This window comes from Falco naumanni, chromosome 10 (assembly GCF_017639655.2).
Source record: "Falco naumanni isolate bFalNau1 chromosome 10, bFalNau1.pat, whole genome shotgun sequence".
Classification (NCBI taxonomy): domain Eukaryota; kingdom Metazoa; phylum Chordata; class Aves; order Falconiformes; family Falconidae; genus Falco; species Falco naumanni.
In genome coordinates this window covers 5,381,095-5,403,370 of record NC_054063.1, presented here as the reverse complement: position 1 = coordinate 5,403,370, position 22,276 = coordinate 5,381,095, and the positions used below count along the sequence as shown (strand labels likewise).

The window sequence follows — 22,276 nt, the reverse complement described above, 5'->3', positions numbered from 1 at the left end:
TAATCTGAGTACTGCTTTGGTAAAATAGATGTAAACTGGATCACTTAGGTTTTGGTACTGTAAAAAAAAGTATCCAGACCACGGCTGTAATAATTACTCTCCATCTACAGAGTAGTGTCTGAGGAAGGTGATGTCTAAAGGAGTGGTATATAGTATTAAGTAAAAACATTGATACACATCCTTTGATTTTTTTTTCCTGTTATTTGCAACTTTTATTTTAGTGGAGTTACTCAGTATTTATATTGGCGATTTTCACACGTATGAGGAAGTCATGAGATAGTGGTATTTTCTCATGTGAAGTTGTTTTTGGTTCTGTGTCATTTCAGAGTACAATTACCTTACATTATTGGAAACTTACACATCCAAAAACTAGCTGGATACTTCCTAGTCAGGCACCAGTATGCCTTTAGTCTGGTTTGGGATGGGATGTCTGCAGTGTACATCAAAATGGCACCAGACTATCTGGGCAAAACACATGGACTGTGTGGAAATAATAATGCTATCCTGCAGGATGATCTCGAAACTAGTTATGGTGAGTATTTAAAATATACTTCCTGTCATGCAATACAGATTTTTTCAGGTGAAATAAACATTATTTTGCATAGTTTTTAATTGTAATGCTAACTGCATTTAAGGAGGGCAACTTCTGAAATGGAAAATATGATATGGAAGTACTTCTGGAAGATGATACTGTTAGTGAAGAGGGCCAATTTCTATACAGGTGGGGCTCTGGGAGATTTTTAAAAAGTTGTCTTACTCAATTATCTACAATTATGTTTATATTTCAGTTTCCTGGGACCTGAAAGCTAAAATCTACTTTTACTTGTTAACTGCCCTTTTGGCAATTTTCCAGCCTGTGGAAGCCTGAGATACTGCTATTGGAAATAAATCAATAATTTTAATTAGTAAATCAAATGAATGAAGACTGCCAAATCTTGTTTGATCTGGCATTCCATTTGTGCCAACATTTTCGGTAGTTACCAGCCATCCTTCAATACCAGCTCCCAAGAGTCTTTGCTTTCAATAAATACTGAACAAAGACATCTATAAAATGAAAAGAACCAGGGGGAAAAAATCAGGCCCCTTGAAAGATATTTGGTTAGGCAATAAAAAAACTCTGGAAATCATTGCTTTGTACTGTTTAACTCTTTGCTCCTTCTTAAAATTAGGATATTTCTATAGAGTATTACTTCAAAGCTCAGAGTTTGTGGTAGGTTTCCTTTGTCGTTTGTGTGTGCCACTCTGTTTCAGAAAGCAATGGCTCTGCACTATTATCAGTCCTTCCCCCCACTGAATAGTTTGCTCGCTAAATCAGAGTGTTTAAATTAGTACCAGGAACAATAGCTCATTGTCCTTGTTGCCTTCAGAGACTTGCCTCCATCCAGCCACCTCTCTCTGGGTATCTCAGTTGCATAAAGCTGGGATTGTAGCACAAGTTGATACACTGCATACTGGCTTTATCCAGTTAGCTTGGGAAGCAGTACTAATAAAGATATGGCAAGATATGCATTCATGGGTAACCCAAGTAATAATCCATGTCACCACTTGTCTATGATGGATAATGCCATCACTAGCTAGTTTAATACTAGTGTGGATGTTTCTGCTTATGTGAAAAGTCACACTTTAACTTGGTTAATGTAGACAATCATTTTGTACCGTTGCAGCGACCCAGGAATGCCTCATCTTTCTTGTTTTTTAGACTTTCTGCTGGGAGTTTCATATGAAGTAGCAGCACAGACCTACATATACACAATTTATTACAGCTTTTCTTTACTTTCTTCCATTCAAGAACTGTGGCAGGAGCAGTCCTGTTCCCTTAAAGCCCTTCCTTGCCGAATCACCTGAGTGAGCTTTTTTCTGCCATTCTAAAGTCTTCCTACTTTAGTCCTTTTTAAAAGTATTTTTCTTTCTTGAAAGGACTAGGTTGTCTTTAGACATCTAGCTGTAGGAAGGGTTTGGTGCTCTCTGCTTGATGTGGTGTTTTGATTATTGAGATGTTTCCCTGGGAAATCCTACAGAAATGCTGTTGTTCTTCCAAGTCACTGTGTGACTCTGTTGTGTCTCTCTCTTATTTAGGAAAAATGACAGACGATGTAACAGAATTTGTAGAGAGTTGGCAAGAGGATCCTCCACAAGGAACACCCAGTTGGGATAAATCTCTTCTCAATGAACCACCCTGTCTGAAACAAAGCCATGAATCTCTACAGGTTTGGATCAACACAAAAGGATTATTACAATAGTTGGTGATTCTAATTAGAGTGAGAATTTAACATAACACTTTGAAGAAGACTGGAAATATTCGCACTTCCGCTTTGGAGACATGGAGTGAAATAATTGCTGCAGCAGAGCTTTCCCTGTCCTCTCCCCCCCCCCCCCCCCCCCCCTTTTGTTCTGTATGTAATTCTTAATCTTTTGAAATATAATATTGCCTGCTTGGCAACCAATGGAAGTGCTTTAATCTGGGTCTAAATGAGTGAAGAGTCGTGAAGCTCCTATCCTTAGGAAGGATAGAAAGGAGTGGGCATGCAAAGACAGAATAAGGGCACAGTTAATTTGTCCATCACATTGAAGTAGTTTTTCCTTTTAAGTAATGTTTTCAAGATATGACCCTGAAGTGCTCTGAAACTGAAGATGATACCAGGCATGTTTTATTTCTTTTGCCTTTCACTGTGTAATTTAACAGAAATTAAGACTATTTCAGGTCACCTGGGTTTAGCTGCAACATGGTCTATGTTCTTGGGGAAGGGATGTATTTTACTAACATTGTTGTGAACGTGGATGCTGTGAATACTCTGGCATGGAGAGCAGTGTGTTGCTAGCCACTGCCTCTAGCTGATGAGAGGAAAGTGATTCCTAGTCACAGTCTGAGATGTCTGTTCTGATTTTCCATAGTCTTCTGTTTTGCTTAGGTTTATTTCTGAAAACCTGTTCTTCACAACAGCTATCTCATTAATTTCAGAGGGCATATGCTTTGTGTAATATCCTGTTACATCCTCCGTTTGAACAATGTCATGAATATGTGAGTCCTCTTCCTTTTATGGCAAGCTGCACCAATGATCTTTGCATGTAAGTGACTGTTTTTGGGTAATTCCAAAGCTATTATAAAAACATTGCCCTTCTATCATAAGAATGAATTGTAGATGTTAACAGAACAAATGTGTGTCTTTTTCTGCATATTAATTTTTATCTAACATTCTTTTATTATCTTAGTTTTCTCACTTGTTCTAGCTTTACTGCCAGAAATTTTTGCAGAATTGTTCCTGTTTTCTTTGATATAAGGATGACCAAAATCAGGCCTAGATATTTTCATAATTTGTTAGTGTACCTTCACTTGAGTATGGCATCAATTATGATTTTGAATGTGCAACATCATTAATATTTCTAACTTTAATGAAAAGTAATAGTGAATAGGCCAGTTAGGCATCCACAACCCATAGGTTAATCTAAGGAAAAGAGGAATTTGATGACTATTTGAATTTATGCTATCATTTCACAACCTGCTACGCTCCTTATTTTAACTAGTTAACTTAACAGGCAGGACAGGAGAAGATAATTTCCATTTCTTATACCATGGTGTCTCACTGGCAGAAAACTTACACTTCCTTCTTGTGAGTTTCTAGAAGGATGTTATTCCTTTTATAAAAATCAAGACCTTGATTCAAGTCTGTTTATACTGCTGTCTCTGGCTTTCATGGATTTATTCAGGAAATTAGCATCATATCTCAAATACATTCATGACTTGTCTTCAGGTATGTCAGAATGTCTTACTTTTAACCTAGCCAAACAACACAGTACTTTAGAACTTTATTAAAGCAGGTTCAGACAACTTGGTTGTATGCAATGCAGGAGCAGTCATGAGGTTATGATTGCGTGTTTGAGTGTAGGTGGAAAATAATATATCTGTTTTTATTTGTGTAAGGTCAGCAGTTGATAACGCAACTTGGTGTCGAGCATTAACTGAATATGCCAGAGCATGCGCCCAAGCAGGAAAGCCGCTTCATGGATGGCGAATGCACTTTCAGCAGTGTGGTATGCAGATGCTTTTGTACTTGGAAATACTGCTTAGTGGTTGTGTCTTGGAAAGAGTGCCCTTCATACTTTTACTTCTTTGTCTTTCCTCCCATTTTGAACTCATATAGTTCTTAATGAAAGCTGAAAGCATAACTATGGACTCGCCTCAAGGCTATATAAATGCAATGGGATTTCTTTTTTATTTGTACTGAATGTATTTAAAGAACTAAGGTTCTTAGAATATGTTTTAAGAACCTTCTTATTAAAACATCAGAAATTCTTTAAGATGATTCACCATTTGTTTTTTCACAGAGCTACTCTTTCAAATATTGTCAAAATCTTCATAGCTTTCTGATACATGAAATGCGTGTCATGAGCATTAAAAATAAATCTGAATTACACTTGCATAAGTCTTCATCTTAGAAGTCACAGCAAGTAAGTTGGAAAGAGATCCATTTAATTTGTCCACCTGCCTGGAACACAGGACCCAAACTGCCTTGTCATTCGTGACACATTTCCCCTGTGTTTCCAAGAATGTTTATTAATTGATGTTCTACCACTTCTTATGCTGGTCTAAGTATCTAAATAGCTCTGCTGTGAGAAAGTTTCCCTGAGTCTCCCTTGGTGTAATTCAAGATTATTCCTTCTCAATGCACCTTTAATGGCCAGAATGTGAATATATATATATTGTGTATGTGTTATAAAAAACATTTTTTCATTGATCTAGACAACTGATACTCAATAGGCTTACCAAGAAAGTAAATACCTGAAAGAAATGTGTACAATCTATATAAGCCCTGAGGCAGTAGTACAATAGCTTTTCATTTCTCTACCTGTTCCTAATTTTTAGTGATTACTTGTACTGAACCCTTGACCTACAATGAATGCATCAACTGTTGCCCTGTTTCATGTCATCAACAATCACAGTGCATTGACAGTGATCTTCCCTGCATTGATGGATGCTACTGTCCAGATGGTAAATTTTGCTTCTCGAATACATATTATTTGATTCCATAAAATTTTCTACTGTTCTTCCTGTTTACATACCTATATAGCCTGGCTAGATCAAGGCATTCACAGGAGCTCTTTGTAAGTGCAGTGCCAACAGAATGTGGATGAATGATCTTGTTATCCTCGTAACTCACAAAAGCCTTTTCTTCCTGCTAACAAGTAGGAATATGTTTCATCACAGATCCACATTCTAGCTGTAGAGCTCCACAATCTGAGTGAAAAATGGGGTTTGCTTTGTTGTTGACAGGGCAGCCATCCTCCTGATTCTGGTGGCTGCTGCTCATTTTTAGTTTTTTTTGTTTGGTTGATTGGTTAAGTGTTTTGGGGGTCAGGGGGGGTATTTTGGTGGTTCAGGTTTTGGGTTTTTTTGGTGTGTGGTTTGGGGTGGTTTTTTTTCCCTGGAAGAGTGCTTGCAAGGTCAGATGCTTAGGAGAGCTCAGAAGTGTGGTATGACTAAAACTCATTCATGTGGCCAGAAACAGCTTTTGATACTGAGATTCTTATTCTGTTGTATGGTTCTGGCAAGTGAAGTATTTACCGATGTTACCTATGGCAAAACTTTACCCTTATTACCAAAATATACTTTAGTGTTTGGTTTTCCCCTTGTTGCTGGCTTCTCTTGGATGCATATCTACTTAAAACAGGATAGCGGAAGTTATGCCATGGATCTTCAAGTTTTATTGGCTAGTCTTTTAGCCTCTGGCTTTCTAATAATGGAATAATTAAGAAAAAAAAACCCAAAAAACGTTACAGTAAAATAAGGACCAAACAGTAACTTAAAACATAGAAAGGTGCTCAAAGCAGCATGTATTGGTGCTTGTGTGTTTGTTTTTGGTTTTGTATGGGTGGTTTCCTCCCCTGTCCCTCAATATTAAATTATTGTTATTCATACTATTGCTAGTGTGTCTCAAGTGGTTTAGGCACTTGGTCCATGTAATATAATTAATTTAATATAATTCAAATGCGTACTTGTTCTGCAAAAATTACTACGAAATAGTCTGGAGTTTTATTGTCATACATGAGCATTTGTGGTATTCTTGGGTATAATTGTTACTGCTCCATCAGTCATTTGTACAGATATTTCAATTTTTCCATGTTGTTTTATTTCTTCTAGGCTTAATTTATGAAAATGAATTGTGCGTCAAGCCTATAGACTGTCCTTGTGACTACCATGGAAGTTTCTTTGAAATGGGTTCAGTGGTTTATGAGGAATGTAATAATTGGTTAGTAATTTTTCTTTTGATGCTGTGGACTTAATCCTTTCATGCTCATAAAAGGGAACATCCTTGCATAAAGTTGTTAAGCCCTCACTGTTTCTATGTAGAAAAACTGTTGTTCCATACAAGTTATGCAAGGAAGGGAAAGATAAAAGAAACTATAGAGCTATTAATGTAAGAAGAGCAAATGACAGATATTGCAGAGAATACTGTAATGTTTAATAGCACTTTTTTTCACCCTGAACTCTGCTTCAGACTAAAAAGTATCTGGAATGCAAAATGTCATCAGAAGAATTACTTTGACTTTTTGCCCCTTGTTTATGTTGTCTCACCTGGATGCAACCTAATGTCACTGTGGCACTGAGCTGCTGTTTTGGGAATTTCTAAGTTAATTTTATACATTGGAAAGAAATATTTGTGGGAAGAAGTAATACCTTTTATTGGATCAACTTAATTGAAGAAAATGGATGAGCCTTTTTTTTAAAGTAGTAAGATTAAAATTGCTTGTGTTAATTATTCATAATTTTAATAATCCTTACCTTTTATAATGGTTATCAAGTTGCTAAAAAGAAAGAAATGGGTGCATGGATGAGTTTCCAATTGGTCATAGTCTTGTGACAAGCTCTTGCCACACCATCCAGGCGTTCTAGTCACTGTGATAGCCCTTTTGTGAGACTGGAGACACTTGGTGCTCATTTCATAGGGAAGGAATCCAGGAAGAACAACGAAGGGACAGTCATATATGCTTCACATACACACACACACACACACAAAGAAAAAATAATTATGAAACCTTTTGGGTTTTATTTCAGCACTTGCATTGGAGGAAAGTGGATTTGTACAAATCTTACGTGTCCGGGTATGTGGAAGTCTTGAATACTTAACTATTTAAAAGCTGGATTTTTACTTGGGGTAAAATATTCCTGTTATACTGAAATATCATATTAAGATCTATAATTTGCATTTCTTTCACTTTCTACATATTAACCCATCAATATACACATATTAAATACTAAGATCATCTGACTAGCAGGCATCCGCTTTTCGATGCAGCGTAGTAATGCGTCCCCCCTATACATCACCATAATGTCTCTGGTAGATGGCACTACCTGGTCATTCTTATTATTCAACTAAAGCTTCCTCTGCAATCTGCACTTGAAACACTTATGGCTAGATTACTTTTCTTTTTTTCTCCACAGTACTGCTGCTTAGCGATATAGTATCCCAGTATTGTACAAATATTAGTTAGTAATTTTCACGTGCCTGTGGAATAATGGGTTTTACTCTCCTCACTTCATATAAGCAGCTAAACAACAGAGATTAAGGTCAAAAGGATTTTGCACGTTAAAGGTACCCATGACCTCATGGTTCTAATAGATGCCAGTAGATTCAAGCACTGGTCTCAGAGTTATCGGTTAACTGTGGGAGTGCTTAACATTTCTGCAAATAATCTCAGATCCACAAATTAAATACCCAGAATGTAAGGATCACACACATTGCCTCCTTCTGGGGTGACAAATTGTTTATATATCGTGGCCTGGCAGCAGGTAGAAACTTCCTAACAAAAGCAAGGATAGGGTTCAGTTCCTAAGTGTGTTCCTAGTACCTGGTTATTATAGGAATACAATTGTATAAATTATAGCATGTATAGAGTATATGAACTCTACAGCAGTAAGAACTGTTGAGAGTGCACTGTCTTTTCTACTCGACATACTTTAATATGTTATTTATGTTTGTCAGCTGAATGCTCAGTTTCAGGAGACATTCATTTCACGACCTTTGATGGGCGCAAATACACTTTCCAAGCTACCTGCCAATATATTCTAGCAAAAAGCCGAACATCTGGAGCATTTACTATATCCTTGCAAAATGCTCCTTGTGGACAGGTAAGGCTTAAAACCTTCTTGTAATATTTATATCCTGAAGGGTTTATTAATTGGAGGGGGGGAAAGTAAAAAAAAAAAAAAAAGCTACCTGCAATTGAGCATATTAAAATTTATCAGTAGGAACAATTTTCCTTAATGATGAAGTACTTGAAGAACAACAGTGCAGAGGAAGTCTGTTTGTACATTCTCAAGTTTGCTTGCAATAAATAAGAAATATTATACTAGCGTTCTGATTCAGTGTTCACTGAGGTCATTCAGTAGCATGTGGTGGTTCATGCAGCAAACCCTGGATGATGGCTTACTTTTTTTGAGCTTTCTGACTATATCTTTCTGGATTTGCAGCCAGCACAAAATAAGCCTACTGCTTGAAGGAAGAATGACTTGTTTTGTGCCCTGAATATAGATTTCTCTTTCAGCTTGAAATTCACTTACACTGATATGAACAACTTTGGATAGCTTTTGGGACAGCTCTTTCTGATTTAGGTGTATGTATACATCTGCATTACTGTTAAGTTGTCATCCTGTACAATTAATTTCAGCCAAACATGCATATGTATATATATAGCTGATACTACGGGTACTCCTACTTTATATTTGAAAGCTTCTGGTACTGTACACAGAAGTCACAAAGTATTTAATACGCTTTATGTCCAAGACCCATTCACTTTCCTTTGTTGTGGTGTATGTGGATTTCTGAATATGTATTATTATAACAGTCTTGATAGGTCTTGTGATTTTGGGGAAGTTAAGACAAGTTAGAAAAGATCTTATACATAGGTGGTATGAGAGGAGTAGTTGACTGACTTGAGCTGTTTTCTGGAGTTAGGCTTTTCTCACTGACTTTCATGAGTTCTGCATGTACACCTAAGGGCAGAATTTGGCCCACATTTGTATTAGGGTCATAATGCTACCATGGATGTCTACTTACGAAGCTGCTGGACTTGCCATAGCAGCAAGATGTTAAACTTCGTATCTTTGTCAGATTTATGTTGTCTCCAATGGTCTTGTGTAAGGATTTTTATGTAGGAGCAACTGTACTGATATTTGAAGTGTATATTTAGAGTATTTCTAGATCATTAGGCCCAAATTTTAGTTCTTAAGAGGATGAGCTTCCATATTGTTGCAGTTATGTACTTCACGTAAAAGCAGTTGTAGCACCATTAAATTTTGCTTCGGTGATGGTAATTAATTACACTTCATTCTAGTTCGTTTCTTTTTTGTTCTAAAGAAATGTATGGTTCTGTAAGTCCTTTTACACTGATGAGCACATTCATTCTTCTCTGCAGCTTCTATTGTTCATGCACTTGAGATTTCCATGGGAAGAGAAGTGGTCATATAAGTTGTCATGTCACTTTCTAAATGCTGTTTCAGTAGTCTTGTCGTTGTGCACTAAAATAAACTACTCTGAATGACAAAGAAGACCTTTAAGCAGAAGGCAGTCATATTAAAGTGGCCTTGACAAGTTTATTATAATAGAAATTATTTATTTGCAATCCAGGTAAGAGATGGGAAACTGAGTGCATGAAGTCCCCTTCTTCTCATCTCAGTAATAAAAACTGAGAGGTAAGAAAAATAGCGTAACTGGATAGAGACCAGTTAAGTATATGATCCACAAGTATATACCCCACTATGTCTTCTGTGGTTCCTAGGACAAAGGTGTCAGGACATCAGGTGAGGTATGTGACAGGGTGCTGAAGAAGTAGATTCCCGTGTAGTGAATAGGACTGCTTTATTACGCTATAACAGCCTCTAGCTCTTTGAGGGAGAAGAGTTACAGTGAGGGCTGTGAGATGAGATCTTGATGAGACACGTACATCAAAAAAACTTCTAGACTTTAACCTCTGTTTGCATCATTCTTTGGGTTGGGAAGTATTTGCAGATCCTGCTAGTTTATTATTTTCTGTTTATAGGAAAGTAGAGACTGTTTCAAGATACACCTGATTCCCCACTTCATGTGCATATTTGGCTTAGCTTATTCTGATTTTAATGACCTCAGCTGGCTTTGTTCTGTTCTAACCTTGGGATCCTGAAGAGTTAAATCAGTATCATCATCTAGAACAGGGGTCCACAAACTACGGCCCACAGGCAGGATACAGTCCCCCAGGGTCCTCAATCCGGCCCCCGGAATTTACAGAGCGCACCCCCCCTGCCCCCCTCCCCCCCCCCCCCCCCCCGCCGGGGGTTGGGGGGGGAAACCAAGCAGCCGCAGATGACTGCCTGCCACTTCATCTGCACGCCGACCCCCTGTTTAAAAAGTTTGAGGACGCCTGATCTAGAAGAACAGAAAAATAGAATAGCTGTGAAGCAAAACTTAAACATAGGCATTCAGCATAGGTGTAGCTCTGGGCGCTTAGCATAACACTTAGAACTCCTCAGAGTCCAAAAAGCTTGAGAACGGTGGTTGTATATTGAAACTGTGTTCTGTACTATGTGGTTGAAGGTAAGCAAAGGGGATGATTCCCAAAGAAACACTCTAGGCAACTTTTTTCTTCAAATGAAAGTTGAAGCATGGTTGACTTCTTGCAGAAGCTCACAGTGAGACCTGTTGAAAAGCCCCATTAATGGACAAGAGAGGTCTGGAGCAAATATCTGCTATGGTAATGTGCAGGATATCTATTGTGTGTCTCATTTCCTTTTGTGTTACAGAATTTATCTCTGTTTTGCTTTAGTTGTGGTGGTGATGCTTTTGTTGGGGAAAATGATTATCAAATTAAGGCAAGAACCTTCCAGTAATTCTTAAATCATTTTCACCCTGACTTAAGGTCTTTGCCTAATGTGTCTCTGTGTTGGAGTGCTTTGTAGGTGAAAAACAGATTCTCTTGGCTTTTACGACATGTTGGGCTTCATACTTCACCTAGCCTTTAATAAAGCTAGTCTGATCAGTCCCTAATAGGTATAGGCTTTTACAGAGGTTTGAGTGAAGCATTCTGAACATCAGAGACTTACATGGTATGTTTCAGGGCTACGTGCTGCTAAATTAATTATTAATGTACAAGTCATAAGAGGGTAGTGGAAACAGTTTGTGTATTATAACACAAGAATGTGAGGCTTCAGTGCAACTATTCAAGTGTCTAACTATCAGCTAGCTGGTACCACTTGGCAAAAGAGCTGCTTTACAGCTCCCTAGGCACCATCCATTATCTTTTTCCCATTTATAAAAATTAATGAATTGAAATGGGAAGCTAAAAGATTTGTAGTGCAGAATCTCATATTTCTTGATGGTTTGAGATTTATGTGCTTTTTTTAAAAAGCCCAACTTATCAGTCCCATCTCTTTCAAGCAGATTAAAAAATGTAGAAAGAAAATACCTGGGGAGATTTTTAGCTCTCTGAGTCACAAAGAATCCAGTCATCTAGAGCCTTACAGCTGGTGACATAAACAGTCATCAGGTCACAAGTTATTTCAAAACGATGTGAAATTTTGTTTAAGCATTTTTTGGAAGGAGAATCAGTCAAGTGATCAGCACAGCTTAACCTTATCTGAGTTTCAAGTGACAGCCTCACTGGCTTTTTGATGAGAAAGTCTTCTGAATATAGAATTTTTTTTTTAAGTGTCTAGTGAGAGAAATGGCCATTCCTGTGAAAACACTTGCTGAAAGTTGGCAGGGGCAGTGCTGTGAAAGAAACAGTTCATTGAAACAGAGCATATTGTCTGGCAGAATTTCTCCTTTAGTTTCAGCACAGAGGAATAATAAAGCTTTTGTCAATATTGTGTAGTAATGTATATACCATGAAGGGTTGTTCTCTTGGCTCTGGGCTTCTGTGTGTATCAGCTGGTATTTAATTTTCATCTCCTTAAAAGGTTGATAAAATTTTCATCTTCTATGCACTGTTGCTGAATTATATGTGCAGAAACCTAATTTCTTAGTGAAGAGGCAAGGCAACAAGCTACGAGAACATGGCTTCACAGCGCAGGTGTCTGTCTTCACTATCAGTCCAGGAGAGCTGGTTGTGCTGATGAAATATCTTTGTTATTTTTATAATTTGCTATTTCTAAGTTTCATTTTTCTCTTTTAAACTATTGGTGAAAGACCACCATTATTTAGAGACAGGAAAATTCTGAATGTAGTTTTTAATCTTTACTACTGTATGTACTTGTGTGTCCATGGTATTTGAAGGACTGACGGCATCTGTTAAAGCCACACGATAGTGTTCAGAGATCCTTGCAGCTCTAGGAATTACGTTCAATGAGTAGGACAACATTTGCCCTGTATTACGCAAGTCCTAGTGAACATCAGTGAGGGCTGGATACAAGTGTAAATCTTTGAACTGAACATCCTGGTCTCTTTGCACTGTGCATGGTGCTATTCACAGTATAATTTTTCTGTTAGTGCGACTGTCCAAAGGTAGGGGTATTTTAACTAACTCTTGTTCAGTGACTCTTTCAGCACTGAAGTTTTTAACCATTTTACTATTTCATGATCAGTTATGCCTTCACTGTAGGCAGTGAGACTGAAAAGTGAGCCTCTTGCACCTCTGCTGGACGTTTCTGGACTACAGCTCAGTGCCAGATCCAATCAGTGGGAAATTTCCTGCAGTGAGACCTAGGCTACTCTTTGACCAGTGGTTTCAGACATGTCTGCATATGTCTTGGTATATAAGACATTATGAACCATTGAAGATGCATAATCAAGATGAGAGTGAAATGAACAGATAGCGTGCCAGAAGTGACCAGACCTAAATTTTTTCATTGTTCTTGAATACCTTTTAAATGATTCCAAGGTCTTGCAATGAAGGAGGCTGAACAGAAATAAGCAGTTGAGTGCTTTCCCCTTTTCTCTGTAGATGGCAGGGAATAGGCAGTCTCTTAACTTTATCCAGCCACGCTAAGCCAATGTAAATAAGCTGATGTCTCAGAAGCTATAATAAAAAGATTTGAATATAGCAGGACTGGCCGAAACTTGATTCCTTCCTAGGGCAAACAGAAAGCAGAGGGTGGCCTGTGATTCTGATACCTTTCAGCATGTAGCAGGGTGAATTACAGAAAGCTGACATGGTAAAGTTCAGATCACCTCTTGATCCACCTTTGCCTGAGTCTCTGTGATGGAGCATTTTTCTTTTTAAAACAATGAGTAGTGATACATACCAGACTAAGAAAAATCTGGTAACCTTCTGTGCTTAATAAGCATTCTTTAGGAAGTATTCTTTCCCTATTGGCATTGAAAGCCAAAGTATCAGTAGTTATTCTAAAAAGTGGAAGTTCCGGCCTGGAAACCTTTGACAGAAACCAACTAGGGTTAATGATCCATTTGGCTAGTTTCCACATTATTTAGTGTAAGTGTATTTATTACTGTGTTATGTTGAAAACATTCAATACTCATTAGCCTTCACACTCGTCCTGCTTTTCACCTGTGTGGTATAGTGTTTAGTCAAAGATCACTACAGTTATGTAAAACCCGCAGGAGTGTTAAATAGTTTGGGACTTCATTTAGGTATCAGCCAGTTTGAGGACTTACTTGAATGGAAAAAAAATCCAGCCTAATTAATGGAGAACAAGTATGCTATAGTGGACGTCTGTTTTGATGAAAGCAGTTAACTTCAATTCTTGATCTGTAAGCTGTTGTGAAATTTTCTTGTGTAGACCATATAGCTGCTGTACGTTTATACATGAAACTTTATTACATGAGGCTCAACAATTTGGTTTTTTTGGATTTCAGCCTATTTGCTGGTTTTGGTAATGTTGACAATTAAGTGCCACTGAAGAGGGTGGGTGTTGGTAAGGCAGATGAGGTTGATCTAGGATTATTTTTTTTTGGAGTATGTTTCATCTAGACTGAAATGCAGTATTCATGTGTTTTTCTGTATGATGTTTTGACTTAACTGAAATGGAAATAAGAATAAGCAACGACAATAACAATAAGCAAGTCAGGTGAGTTGGATGTTATGATATTGTACGCTGCCACAATGCTGCCTGCCTTTCATCAAAATTCATCCAGGGAATTTATGAACATACTCCACAATTTCTCTCTAGAAATAATGAACCTGAATGCTGTTTTAAATAATGATTCACAAAATGTTTCTGTCTTTCATTATTGCTTGCCTTTAAAAGAATTTTATATTTTAAATATGCTTTAAAAAAACCTGGGTATATCAGAACACTTTAAAGTCCAAATTTACATTTCTGTGCATTGCTATGTGGATAATGCAGCCTTGTTTATGAGCATTAACTCTGCCTCAGTGGCTCTTTAATCAAAGGGTCTCAGGAGCTGCAGGTGTCTTTGTACTTAGCTATGTAAGAATTGTTTAAATTTCTCTTTCCAAATGCCACTTTTGAGCTGTATTTGCATAACAGGTTAGCGTTATATTTAAACATATGTGTGAAATTATTCAAAATACTAAGCTTTCTTGCTCACCTGTAAAGCGGTATGTTTTACAAGTGCATTCTGGTAAGAAGAAAGATAGAACTGAAAGTTTTCAATTCCCCACTAATTATAGCTTTACTTCCCTCTTATTTAATATTCATCCTATTTAATTTTTTTATTTGTTTTGCTGTTGCTTGTAGAACCAGGATGGATCGTGTATCCAATCAATCAGTCTTATTCTTACACAAGACCCCAAGAGGCAAGTGACTCTGACTCATTCAGGAGATGTTTTCGTTTATGACCATTACAAAATTAACCTGCCTTATGCAGATGGTAAGGAATAATATACAAGCATATAACTCCTATCAAGTACTAAAGCAATATTTTCATGGCATATGTGTATGTTGTGATACTGTCAATATTGCTAACATAGTGAAGTGGTATATTGTAAATGTCAATTTTGTTTATTTTTAATGACGTTTCACAAATTAACTGCTGATGTACTTTTTACACTAATGGTAGGAGTTGTACAGTAGCTCTATTGGGCTAGTGTCTCTTATGTTCAGATTGACTATGTCTCTTAATGAGTCCAAATGTCATCCCTCACACTTACAAGGTTAGTTCTTTTCTAAGGGGGAAGTAGTTTCCCTGATTCTTAAATGGAATAATTTATTTTCCATTTTTTTCTAAGTGACCCAAGTGAAGTGTTTGAGGCACCCTCCTGCCCCTTACAGATAAGCTACAGATTTTTCAGACAAAAAACTTCTGTTGCTTCTCCTTTTTGCTTTGATGAGTTTTAAATCTCCCCCTCTGGAAGATATTACCAAGTATTCTGTGTATGAATATGTGACTGCGTTCTGCAAGTTTCAATGTTAACTTTAATGAGAGCTTTATGTGCAAATCATTAATACATTTGTTGACTGTGGAGCCTTGGCTCTTTGGGAATTGCCCAAAAGAGGCTTGCATACAGGAAGCATGTTGCTGGTTTTAAGATCAGTTGTGTCTAAGGTAAGTGGTCTGCAATGTTTGTGTCTTGAAATTGATTCGCTTTTAGTTAACAGTTATGAATATTCCAGTGAACTCTGGATGCATTTTTAAAAAGTGTGGTGACTGTCATAAGAGTCTTGTTTTCTTCTTCAAAGTCTGAATTAGTCTAAGCTTTCATGAGAAATCAATGATTACAAGAAATTAGCTCCTTAATAGGAAAAAATAACTTACATAAAAATGATGTAAAACAAAACCAGTGAAATTATAAGAAAAAACTGTAAATTACAGGCAGGTTTCCTTTGTCTTTCAATGATCTCTGTTTTTACTCGCCAGAGTTATTTGAAATACGGAAGCTCTCCTCTGTATTTCTTCAAGTAAAGACACACATTGGATTACAGATACTATATGACAGAGAAGGACTGAGGCTTTACCTTCAGGCGGATGGACGGTGGAAGGATGATACTGCGGGCCTTTGTGGAACTTTCAACGGAAATATGGAGGATGATTTTTTGTATGAATAGCTGCAAGATTTCTATTTGCCAGTATTTGGTTCTCTGCAGTTAGAGTGGTAGATCAAGTGTGTACTGAAGCTGAATGGATAGATACCAAGAATAATTTATTTTGATGTTTTGTGTTAGTGAGATGGGTAGTAGGTTTTAGATTGCTAACAGAAAATCTGAAACTTCAGCTATAGGATATCAAGCCAGCTTTTGCTTGAAATATTTTAATATAAAAATACAGTGAAATACATATGACTTATAAATGCTAATTTATCTGAAGAGTTTTGTCCAAAATATGGAGTGGCCTATATGAGGGACTTTCTTCCTCCCTGCAAGACTTTCTCTCTTTCCACCTCCTATTTTCTGCTGGAAGTTCTAATCTGCTCTCTCTAACAGAGCCTCCATTGTGCAGTGCCTGCAGGCCAGCAACAGAATTGGCTGTTGACTGAGTTTTGCTTTGTTGTGATGCAGTGAGAGGTGTTCAGAGCTGCCTGAGCACCACAGTCAAAACTGCTGTTTATCCAGCTTCTTTGCAGCATATTTCCTACAGATATTATTCCTACAGAATAAATTTACTTCCAGAGAACTGAGAAGCCTAATAGAAGCAGGAGAGTAAGAACATGAATTTAAAGCATGACAGACCTTTCTGTGATGAAGAGGGGGGAAGAGTAGGAGAATTTCTTTCTCTCAAAACAATTGAAACTTTAAAAACCAAAACTAACAAAAATGGGAAAACTTTCTGTAATAGTTGCCATTTAAAAACACACACACAAATATTTTAGTGGATTTTTTAACAGTTTCTATCTTAAAAATTAAGAAGTATACTCAGAATATTGTTTATAACTAGACTAGCAAATACATAGACAGGATCTCAATGAGGAGATAGTTTTGTAAAACTATTGAAAATACTTCTTTCTGAAGCAGGTAAGTTTTGTAGTATGTTCTTGATAGTCTTTGGACTTGCTCTCATTAAGTGAGAAGTTGTTCAGTAGTTGATATTTGTGAAGAAGCCCTTAAGCAACAGGAATTCATGGATTGTGGTGAGGCATGACACAAACCATAATGTGCAAGCATCTTGACATGCACACAAAACACCTGATCCACACCAGATTTGGGAAACTTGCCATAGACAGTGGTGTCTTTTGCAATGCCTCTACTCCCAGCTACTTTACTGGAAGTAGTCCTACCGGCTGTGTGCCTAATGCAATCTTTCCCCTGGAGTGTAACATCCCATATCTAAACGCACAGTTTCCGTCATTCTCCCTATGCAGTATTAATGTGCCTTGGCTATTTTGATCCAAGTCTATCTGTCAGCTTCTGCTTCCCCTCTCATTACTTGAGCCTCATGGATATCTGTGCAATTGTTTTTACAGTTACATCTCTGGACCCTTGGATTTCTGTTCCTTCCTCTTTCTTTTAGGGACTAGAGAGCCTGGGAAGTCAGCTACCCAGGAACAGACAGGAAAATATAGGTAGAGGAGAGATAAAAATTAATCAGGTATCACCGAGGAGGCAGAATTATGAATAGGAAGGAGAGTGCAGACTTTCAGGGCAGTGGGGCTCCCTTATTCTCTAGTGAAAATGGAACTTGATCTGTTTTGATCTGTCCTTCCTTACAAAGTATCTAATGGCTCCAGAGCACATCTCCTTTTTTGCTTCTGGGCCTTTCCAGAAGAGTCCTGAAAATTAAGCTGACAGTGCTTTATGGGAGAGTGCATGAGAATATGGAACAGCGGAAGGGGAGCTTGAATCAGCTCTGCTGAAGGGAGTGGTAGAACTGAGACCATTCTGTAAACTCACTGTATCTTTTGTGACTGATGTTTTTTGTTTTTTTTTTTTTTTTTTTTTTTTTTTTAAAAGATCTCCAGTTGGAGTAACTGAAAGCACTCCAGAGCTGTTTGGAAACACATGGAAAACTTCTTCAGCATGTGTTCTTGTGCATGATAGTTCACAAATGGATCCCTGTGATATTCATCTGCAGGCAGGTGGGCAGTGAAGGTCGATTGTTATTGATGAATGCCTTTCTGCTTGTATCTGTGTCAATTTTCCTAGTTGGATCAGATAACCAGTCCTACCCACGGAAAAAATTAATACCTACAGGTAGCATTTGTTGAGTTCAGTGCCTAAAAAATCACGTAGTAAATTGTTAAAATATTTTGTGATACTTGCAGAGGCACTTGAAATACCTTCTTTTTGTTGCTGGCTTGCAGTTACAATGTGTGAAGTTAGACATGCATTAAAGGTTGGTAGTATGTCTAGTGTTGGTGATGCTGCTAGTTAATATGGAAACTCAAAAGTATTGAGGTATTCATTTTCAAAAATACCTACAAAGTGAAATATCTGATTTAGCTGTCTGCTGTGGAGGAGAATGAATAGCTGAAAGATACTTACATACTGCCAGCCTTTAGATTCAGCTGAAAGGGTCCAGTTAAGGGAAAGATGCTAGTGGCTGATGCCATGAGAACCACAGATGATCACTAAGCCATCCTTTAATAATGATGAACTTAGGTCATCAGTTATATCTGTTTCACAGTTCCAACTACTACTTGTCTTGGATTCTACACACTTTTAGGCAAGATAAAGAGTTAAAATATTTATTAAAGTTTTGCCTGTAATTTCAGCAGTGCTAGGAAATCAACACTTCTCCTGGTACAACTTCATCCTGTCTTTGGAATGTTTATGCCATGTACAGCACTAAGAAGGTGCATTCTTGGTAATGGGTTTGGACATGAATGTAGAAAAAAGTGGCCTGTGCAGGAAGTCAGAAATTCAGGAAAAGGAATTTTGAAGTCCTTGTTTATGCATCTCTTATTTTGTGGGAAAAACAAATTTATCTCTTTCTGGGTGTGCTAATATAGCATTATTTTTTTTTGACCATTACTGCACAATTATTTAATGTATTCAGATGAGTGCTCTGTCTGGAACTTCTTACATAACTATTTGATACTGCCTTTGTTCTCCTCTGTGCTGGTGCTACCTCCAGCTAGCAGCTCTGGGTGCGTTGCAGCCTTGTGCGACAGTAACAATGGGCAACAGATTATTCTTTAAAATACTGACCTGTTGAGGTAATAACTGGGAGTGACTTACACTGATGAGATGTAATCCTGTGTATTTATGAAAGGTGCTGGTGTGTATAATCTGTTGCCTAACTTGTATCCGTGACTCAATTTAAAGACAGGAGACTGTATGTAGGCACTGTTTGTGTGTTGGAAAGTTTTCTGAATGCCTTGAAATCATTCCCAGAACAAGTTCAAAACTATGGGCAGCTAACTGTTCTGTCCTTTCATACAGTTGTATAGATATTAAAGATAAAAAGATACATATGGCAATAGTATATAAGCAGGATCAATTGCAGTGTATCGAAGACACTTTTTTTTCCAAGTCTTTCTAAACTCCCTCACTGAAATGGTGTTTAATCTGTTATTTGTATAGCCTCTTATGCAGCGGAAGCTTGTAGCATCCTCACAAAAGAACTTTTTGCTCCATGCTACCCCTATTTGAGTCCTGTTCCCTATTTTGAGCAATGCAGAAGAGACACTTGCAAATGTGGACAGATTTGTTTTTGCTCTGCTCTGGCCCATTATGCTCATCACTGTCGAAGATTTGGAGTTGTTATAGATTTCAGAAGAGGTGTCCCAGACTGTGGTGAGTTCCCTTTCACTTCTAGTCCTACACAGTTACTGTCTGAGGACTTTAGAATGACAATCAGAAAATAAAATTAAGTCAATATAATCTTTAAATAAGTAGAAGATTAATTCTAGCACGATCTTTCCTGTACAGGACAAAGGGGGTTTTGTTTGTTTTTTTTGGGGGTGTGTGGTGGTGTTTTTTGGTTGTTTTTGGTCAAGACAGGATCAGTACCAGTGTTTAGAGGATTGTTGCTTTATAGTTGGCTTTCTTTAGGTCTTTTGACTTGAGAAACACTGCAAAGACTATTTTTTTAAGTTGGAGGGCTTCTAATGTATACAGAAGTAAAAATACGTCTGTATCTCTAATATGGCTTTGCATATCTCATACCCATGTTGATATTATTCATGAACTGTGTAAATAGATTTGTTCCTTTCCTCGTAGATGCTAGGATTATCTAATACCTAAAATGAATGAGTTGAAAAAAGATGGTGATGTATTTAACAATTTTAGCTGGATTATTCTCAACTTCTGCTGTCTGACAATCTCTGTTAGCTTATTCCAATACTGTCAGTGATATAAAAAACACAGAGTGCTGAAACAAGTGCAGAGAATTGGTATTACTGGTATTTAATTTAAAATTATTGGAAGAATAGAGATAGCCAAAGATGATGTCTGTTTTTACCCTCTATAAAGCCTCACAAGTATAGGAGTGGGATAATACCGAATTCCTAAGTTTATATGAACTTTTTGAGGTTGATAGGATGTCTAGTGCCGTCATGTATTTTTTTTTTTAAACTATAGAATTAGAAACCCTATAAAATAAAAAAACCCACAACCCTAAACTGACACTCCTGATGTTTCAGTAGGTTTGGCTCCATGAACCAGGCTGAAAATCTTTTCTAGGGAACATTCAAGAATTTAACATCTGGTAGTTTTCATCACATCATGTAATTATCCATGTTGTAATGCATATGATAAAGAGGATTTTGGAAAGTTGGTCCAACTTAAGTATCTCAAGCTGCAGTATCAGTATATATATATATATATATATATATATATATCTTTATCTGAAAAGACTGGCTTGCTTGCAGTCATTATGGCATGAATGGCTGTGTCTGCTATGACTGAATGAATCAATCAAAACATTTAATTTCATTTTTCTAGAAGCAAGTATAGTTTTGTTAGAATATCTGTAAAAATTCATGCTTGTAGCATTTAAAAAATCTTTTGTATTTCAAGAACTTCAAGTCTTTTTTTAAGTAGAGTTTTATAGGAGATATATATATATATATATATATATGAAAACTTTGGATGGTGTTGTGCATCTTCTGCAAAGTAAAAGCATTTTATTTATTGCTTTTAATGTTTTTAGATGGTGTACCTTTCCCAAAGCCCATGCACAAGAGCCAAGCATTTTCAAACTTAGAGGGGAAAAAAACTTCAACTGTTAGGTTTTCCCAGTGTAAATCTGGATTAACTGCATAGACTTCATTGTACTTGTTATTACTGTGGATTTACATCTTTGTAGTTTACACAGCGTAGTGCCAAGATACCAATTTTAGTGGAATTTAATGTTATTGGGAATGAAAGAATAGAGATGTTTATCTGAAAACTGTTGGGAGGTACTTGTGTCTCTTGTACTGTAATTTGAGAGATTTGTTGCATTTGGACAGCTCTTTCGTGTGACGATACAAAGGAGTACAGTACTTGTGGATCTATCTGTGGCAGAACCTGCCAAGCACTGTCTGTGCCAGAGACATGCAGCAGTGATTGTGTTGAAGGCTGTGCTTGTCCCTCTGGAATGTATTTGAATTCCAAGACTGAACGATGTGTAGAGAGGTAAGTTGCAATTCTGATAGTCACGCACACTATTTTACACCACTGCATTTACAAGTCAGAGCGAAAAACTAATAAGCATGTAACCTTGTAGGTCTTATAGCTCTGTAGACTTGGCAGGATCTGAGAATTTTACAGAACCTGTGTGTTGATCAGAAATAGCTCTTTTATAGTACTGACACTCATCCAACATCACCAAAACTAGTTGGTACATATTATCTGTTTTTTGGCATATGAGAGATATAAAAGGTGTCCATTGTTGTGTAGACATTCTGCTTTGTTATAGATTTGGTTTGGAATGTGCTTGAGTTATTTGGCAGTATTGAGATCAATTTCTTGGTTGTTGGGGGTTTTTTATTTAAATTTTTTAAAAAATCACACCCACACCCCTCCCCCCAATTAACCAAAAAACCTCACCAAAACCAACAAAGCAAACAATTGAACTTTCGACAGCAATGACAGTCAATGGCGATTTTTTTCTCCCTTCAGTTTGAGTTAATCAGTTACATGTTTTTCCTTTACTCCAGAAATGAATGCCCATGTTATTTTCAAGGAATTGACTATCCCCCTGGAGAAAATGTTATGACATCTTTGGGCAAATGGTAAGAATCGAAACGTTTTTCACCTGACTAAATGGTGTCTCTTTAAAAGCTTTGTCAAATTGTTCTGGCTAGCCTCTTGTGGGTTTGTGTTGTGTGTGAATGTTGTTTTTCTTGTTTTGTTGTTTGTTTGGTTTTTTTTAATGAAACTTACAGAATAAACCTACACTGGTTTTCTATGCATGTTTGGACAGTATCTCTAGAACTTAGGTTTTCAGGCTGCTGTGTTTATAATCCAATATACTGAAGTGCAAAGTAGAGCAAAAAGCCACTAGAATTTTGTAGATTCATACTAATG

The 22,276-nt window shown here is 37.2% G+C and overlaps 1 protein-coding gene across 1 annotated transcript in view; it reads left to right on the top strand.

Annotated features, from left to right (window-relative positions):
- OTOG (otogelin) overlaps positions 1 to 22,276 on the top strand; it is a 102,115-nt gene that overhangs the window by 12,888 nt on the left and 66,951 nt on the right. The window contains exons 8-21 of the mRNA XM_040609419.1: positions 327 to 532; positions 2,077 to 2,207; positions 2,960 to 3,066; positions 3,920 to 4,029; positions 4,862 to 4,987; positions 6,137 to 6,245; positions 7,052 to 7,098; positions 7,980 to 8,125; positions 14,627 to 14,759; positions 15,747 to 15,924; positions 17,774 to 17,898; positions 19,346 to 19,558; positions 21,217 to 21,382; positions 21,907 to 21,981. Of these exons, the coding sequence (XP_040465353.1) occupies positions 327 to 532; positions 2,077 to 2,207; positions 2,960 to 3,066; positions 3,920 to 4,029; positions 4,862 to 4,987; positions 6,137 to 6,245; positions 7,052 to 7,098; positions 7,980 to 8,125; positions 14,627 to 14,759; positions 15,747 to 15,924; positions 17,774 to 17,898; positions 19,346 to 19,558; positions 21,217 to 21,382; positions 21,907 to 21,981 (1,872 nt within the window). The remainder of the gene's footprint in view (positions 1 to 326; positions 533 to 2,076; positions 2,208 to 2,959; positions 3,067 to 3,919; positions 4,030 to 4,861; positions 4,988 to 6,136; positions 6,246 to 7,051; positions 7,099 to 7,979; positions 8,126 to 14,626; positions 14,760 to 15,746; positions 15,925 to 17,773; positions 17,899 to 19,345; positions 19,559 to 21,216; positions 21,383 to 21,906; positions 21,982 to 22,276) is intronic.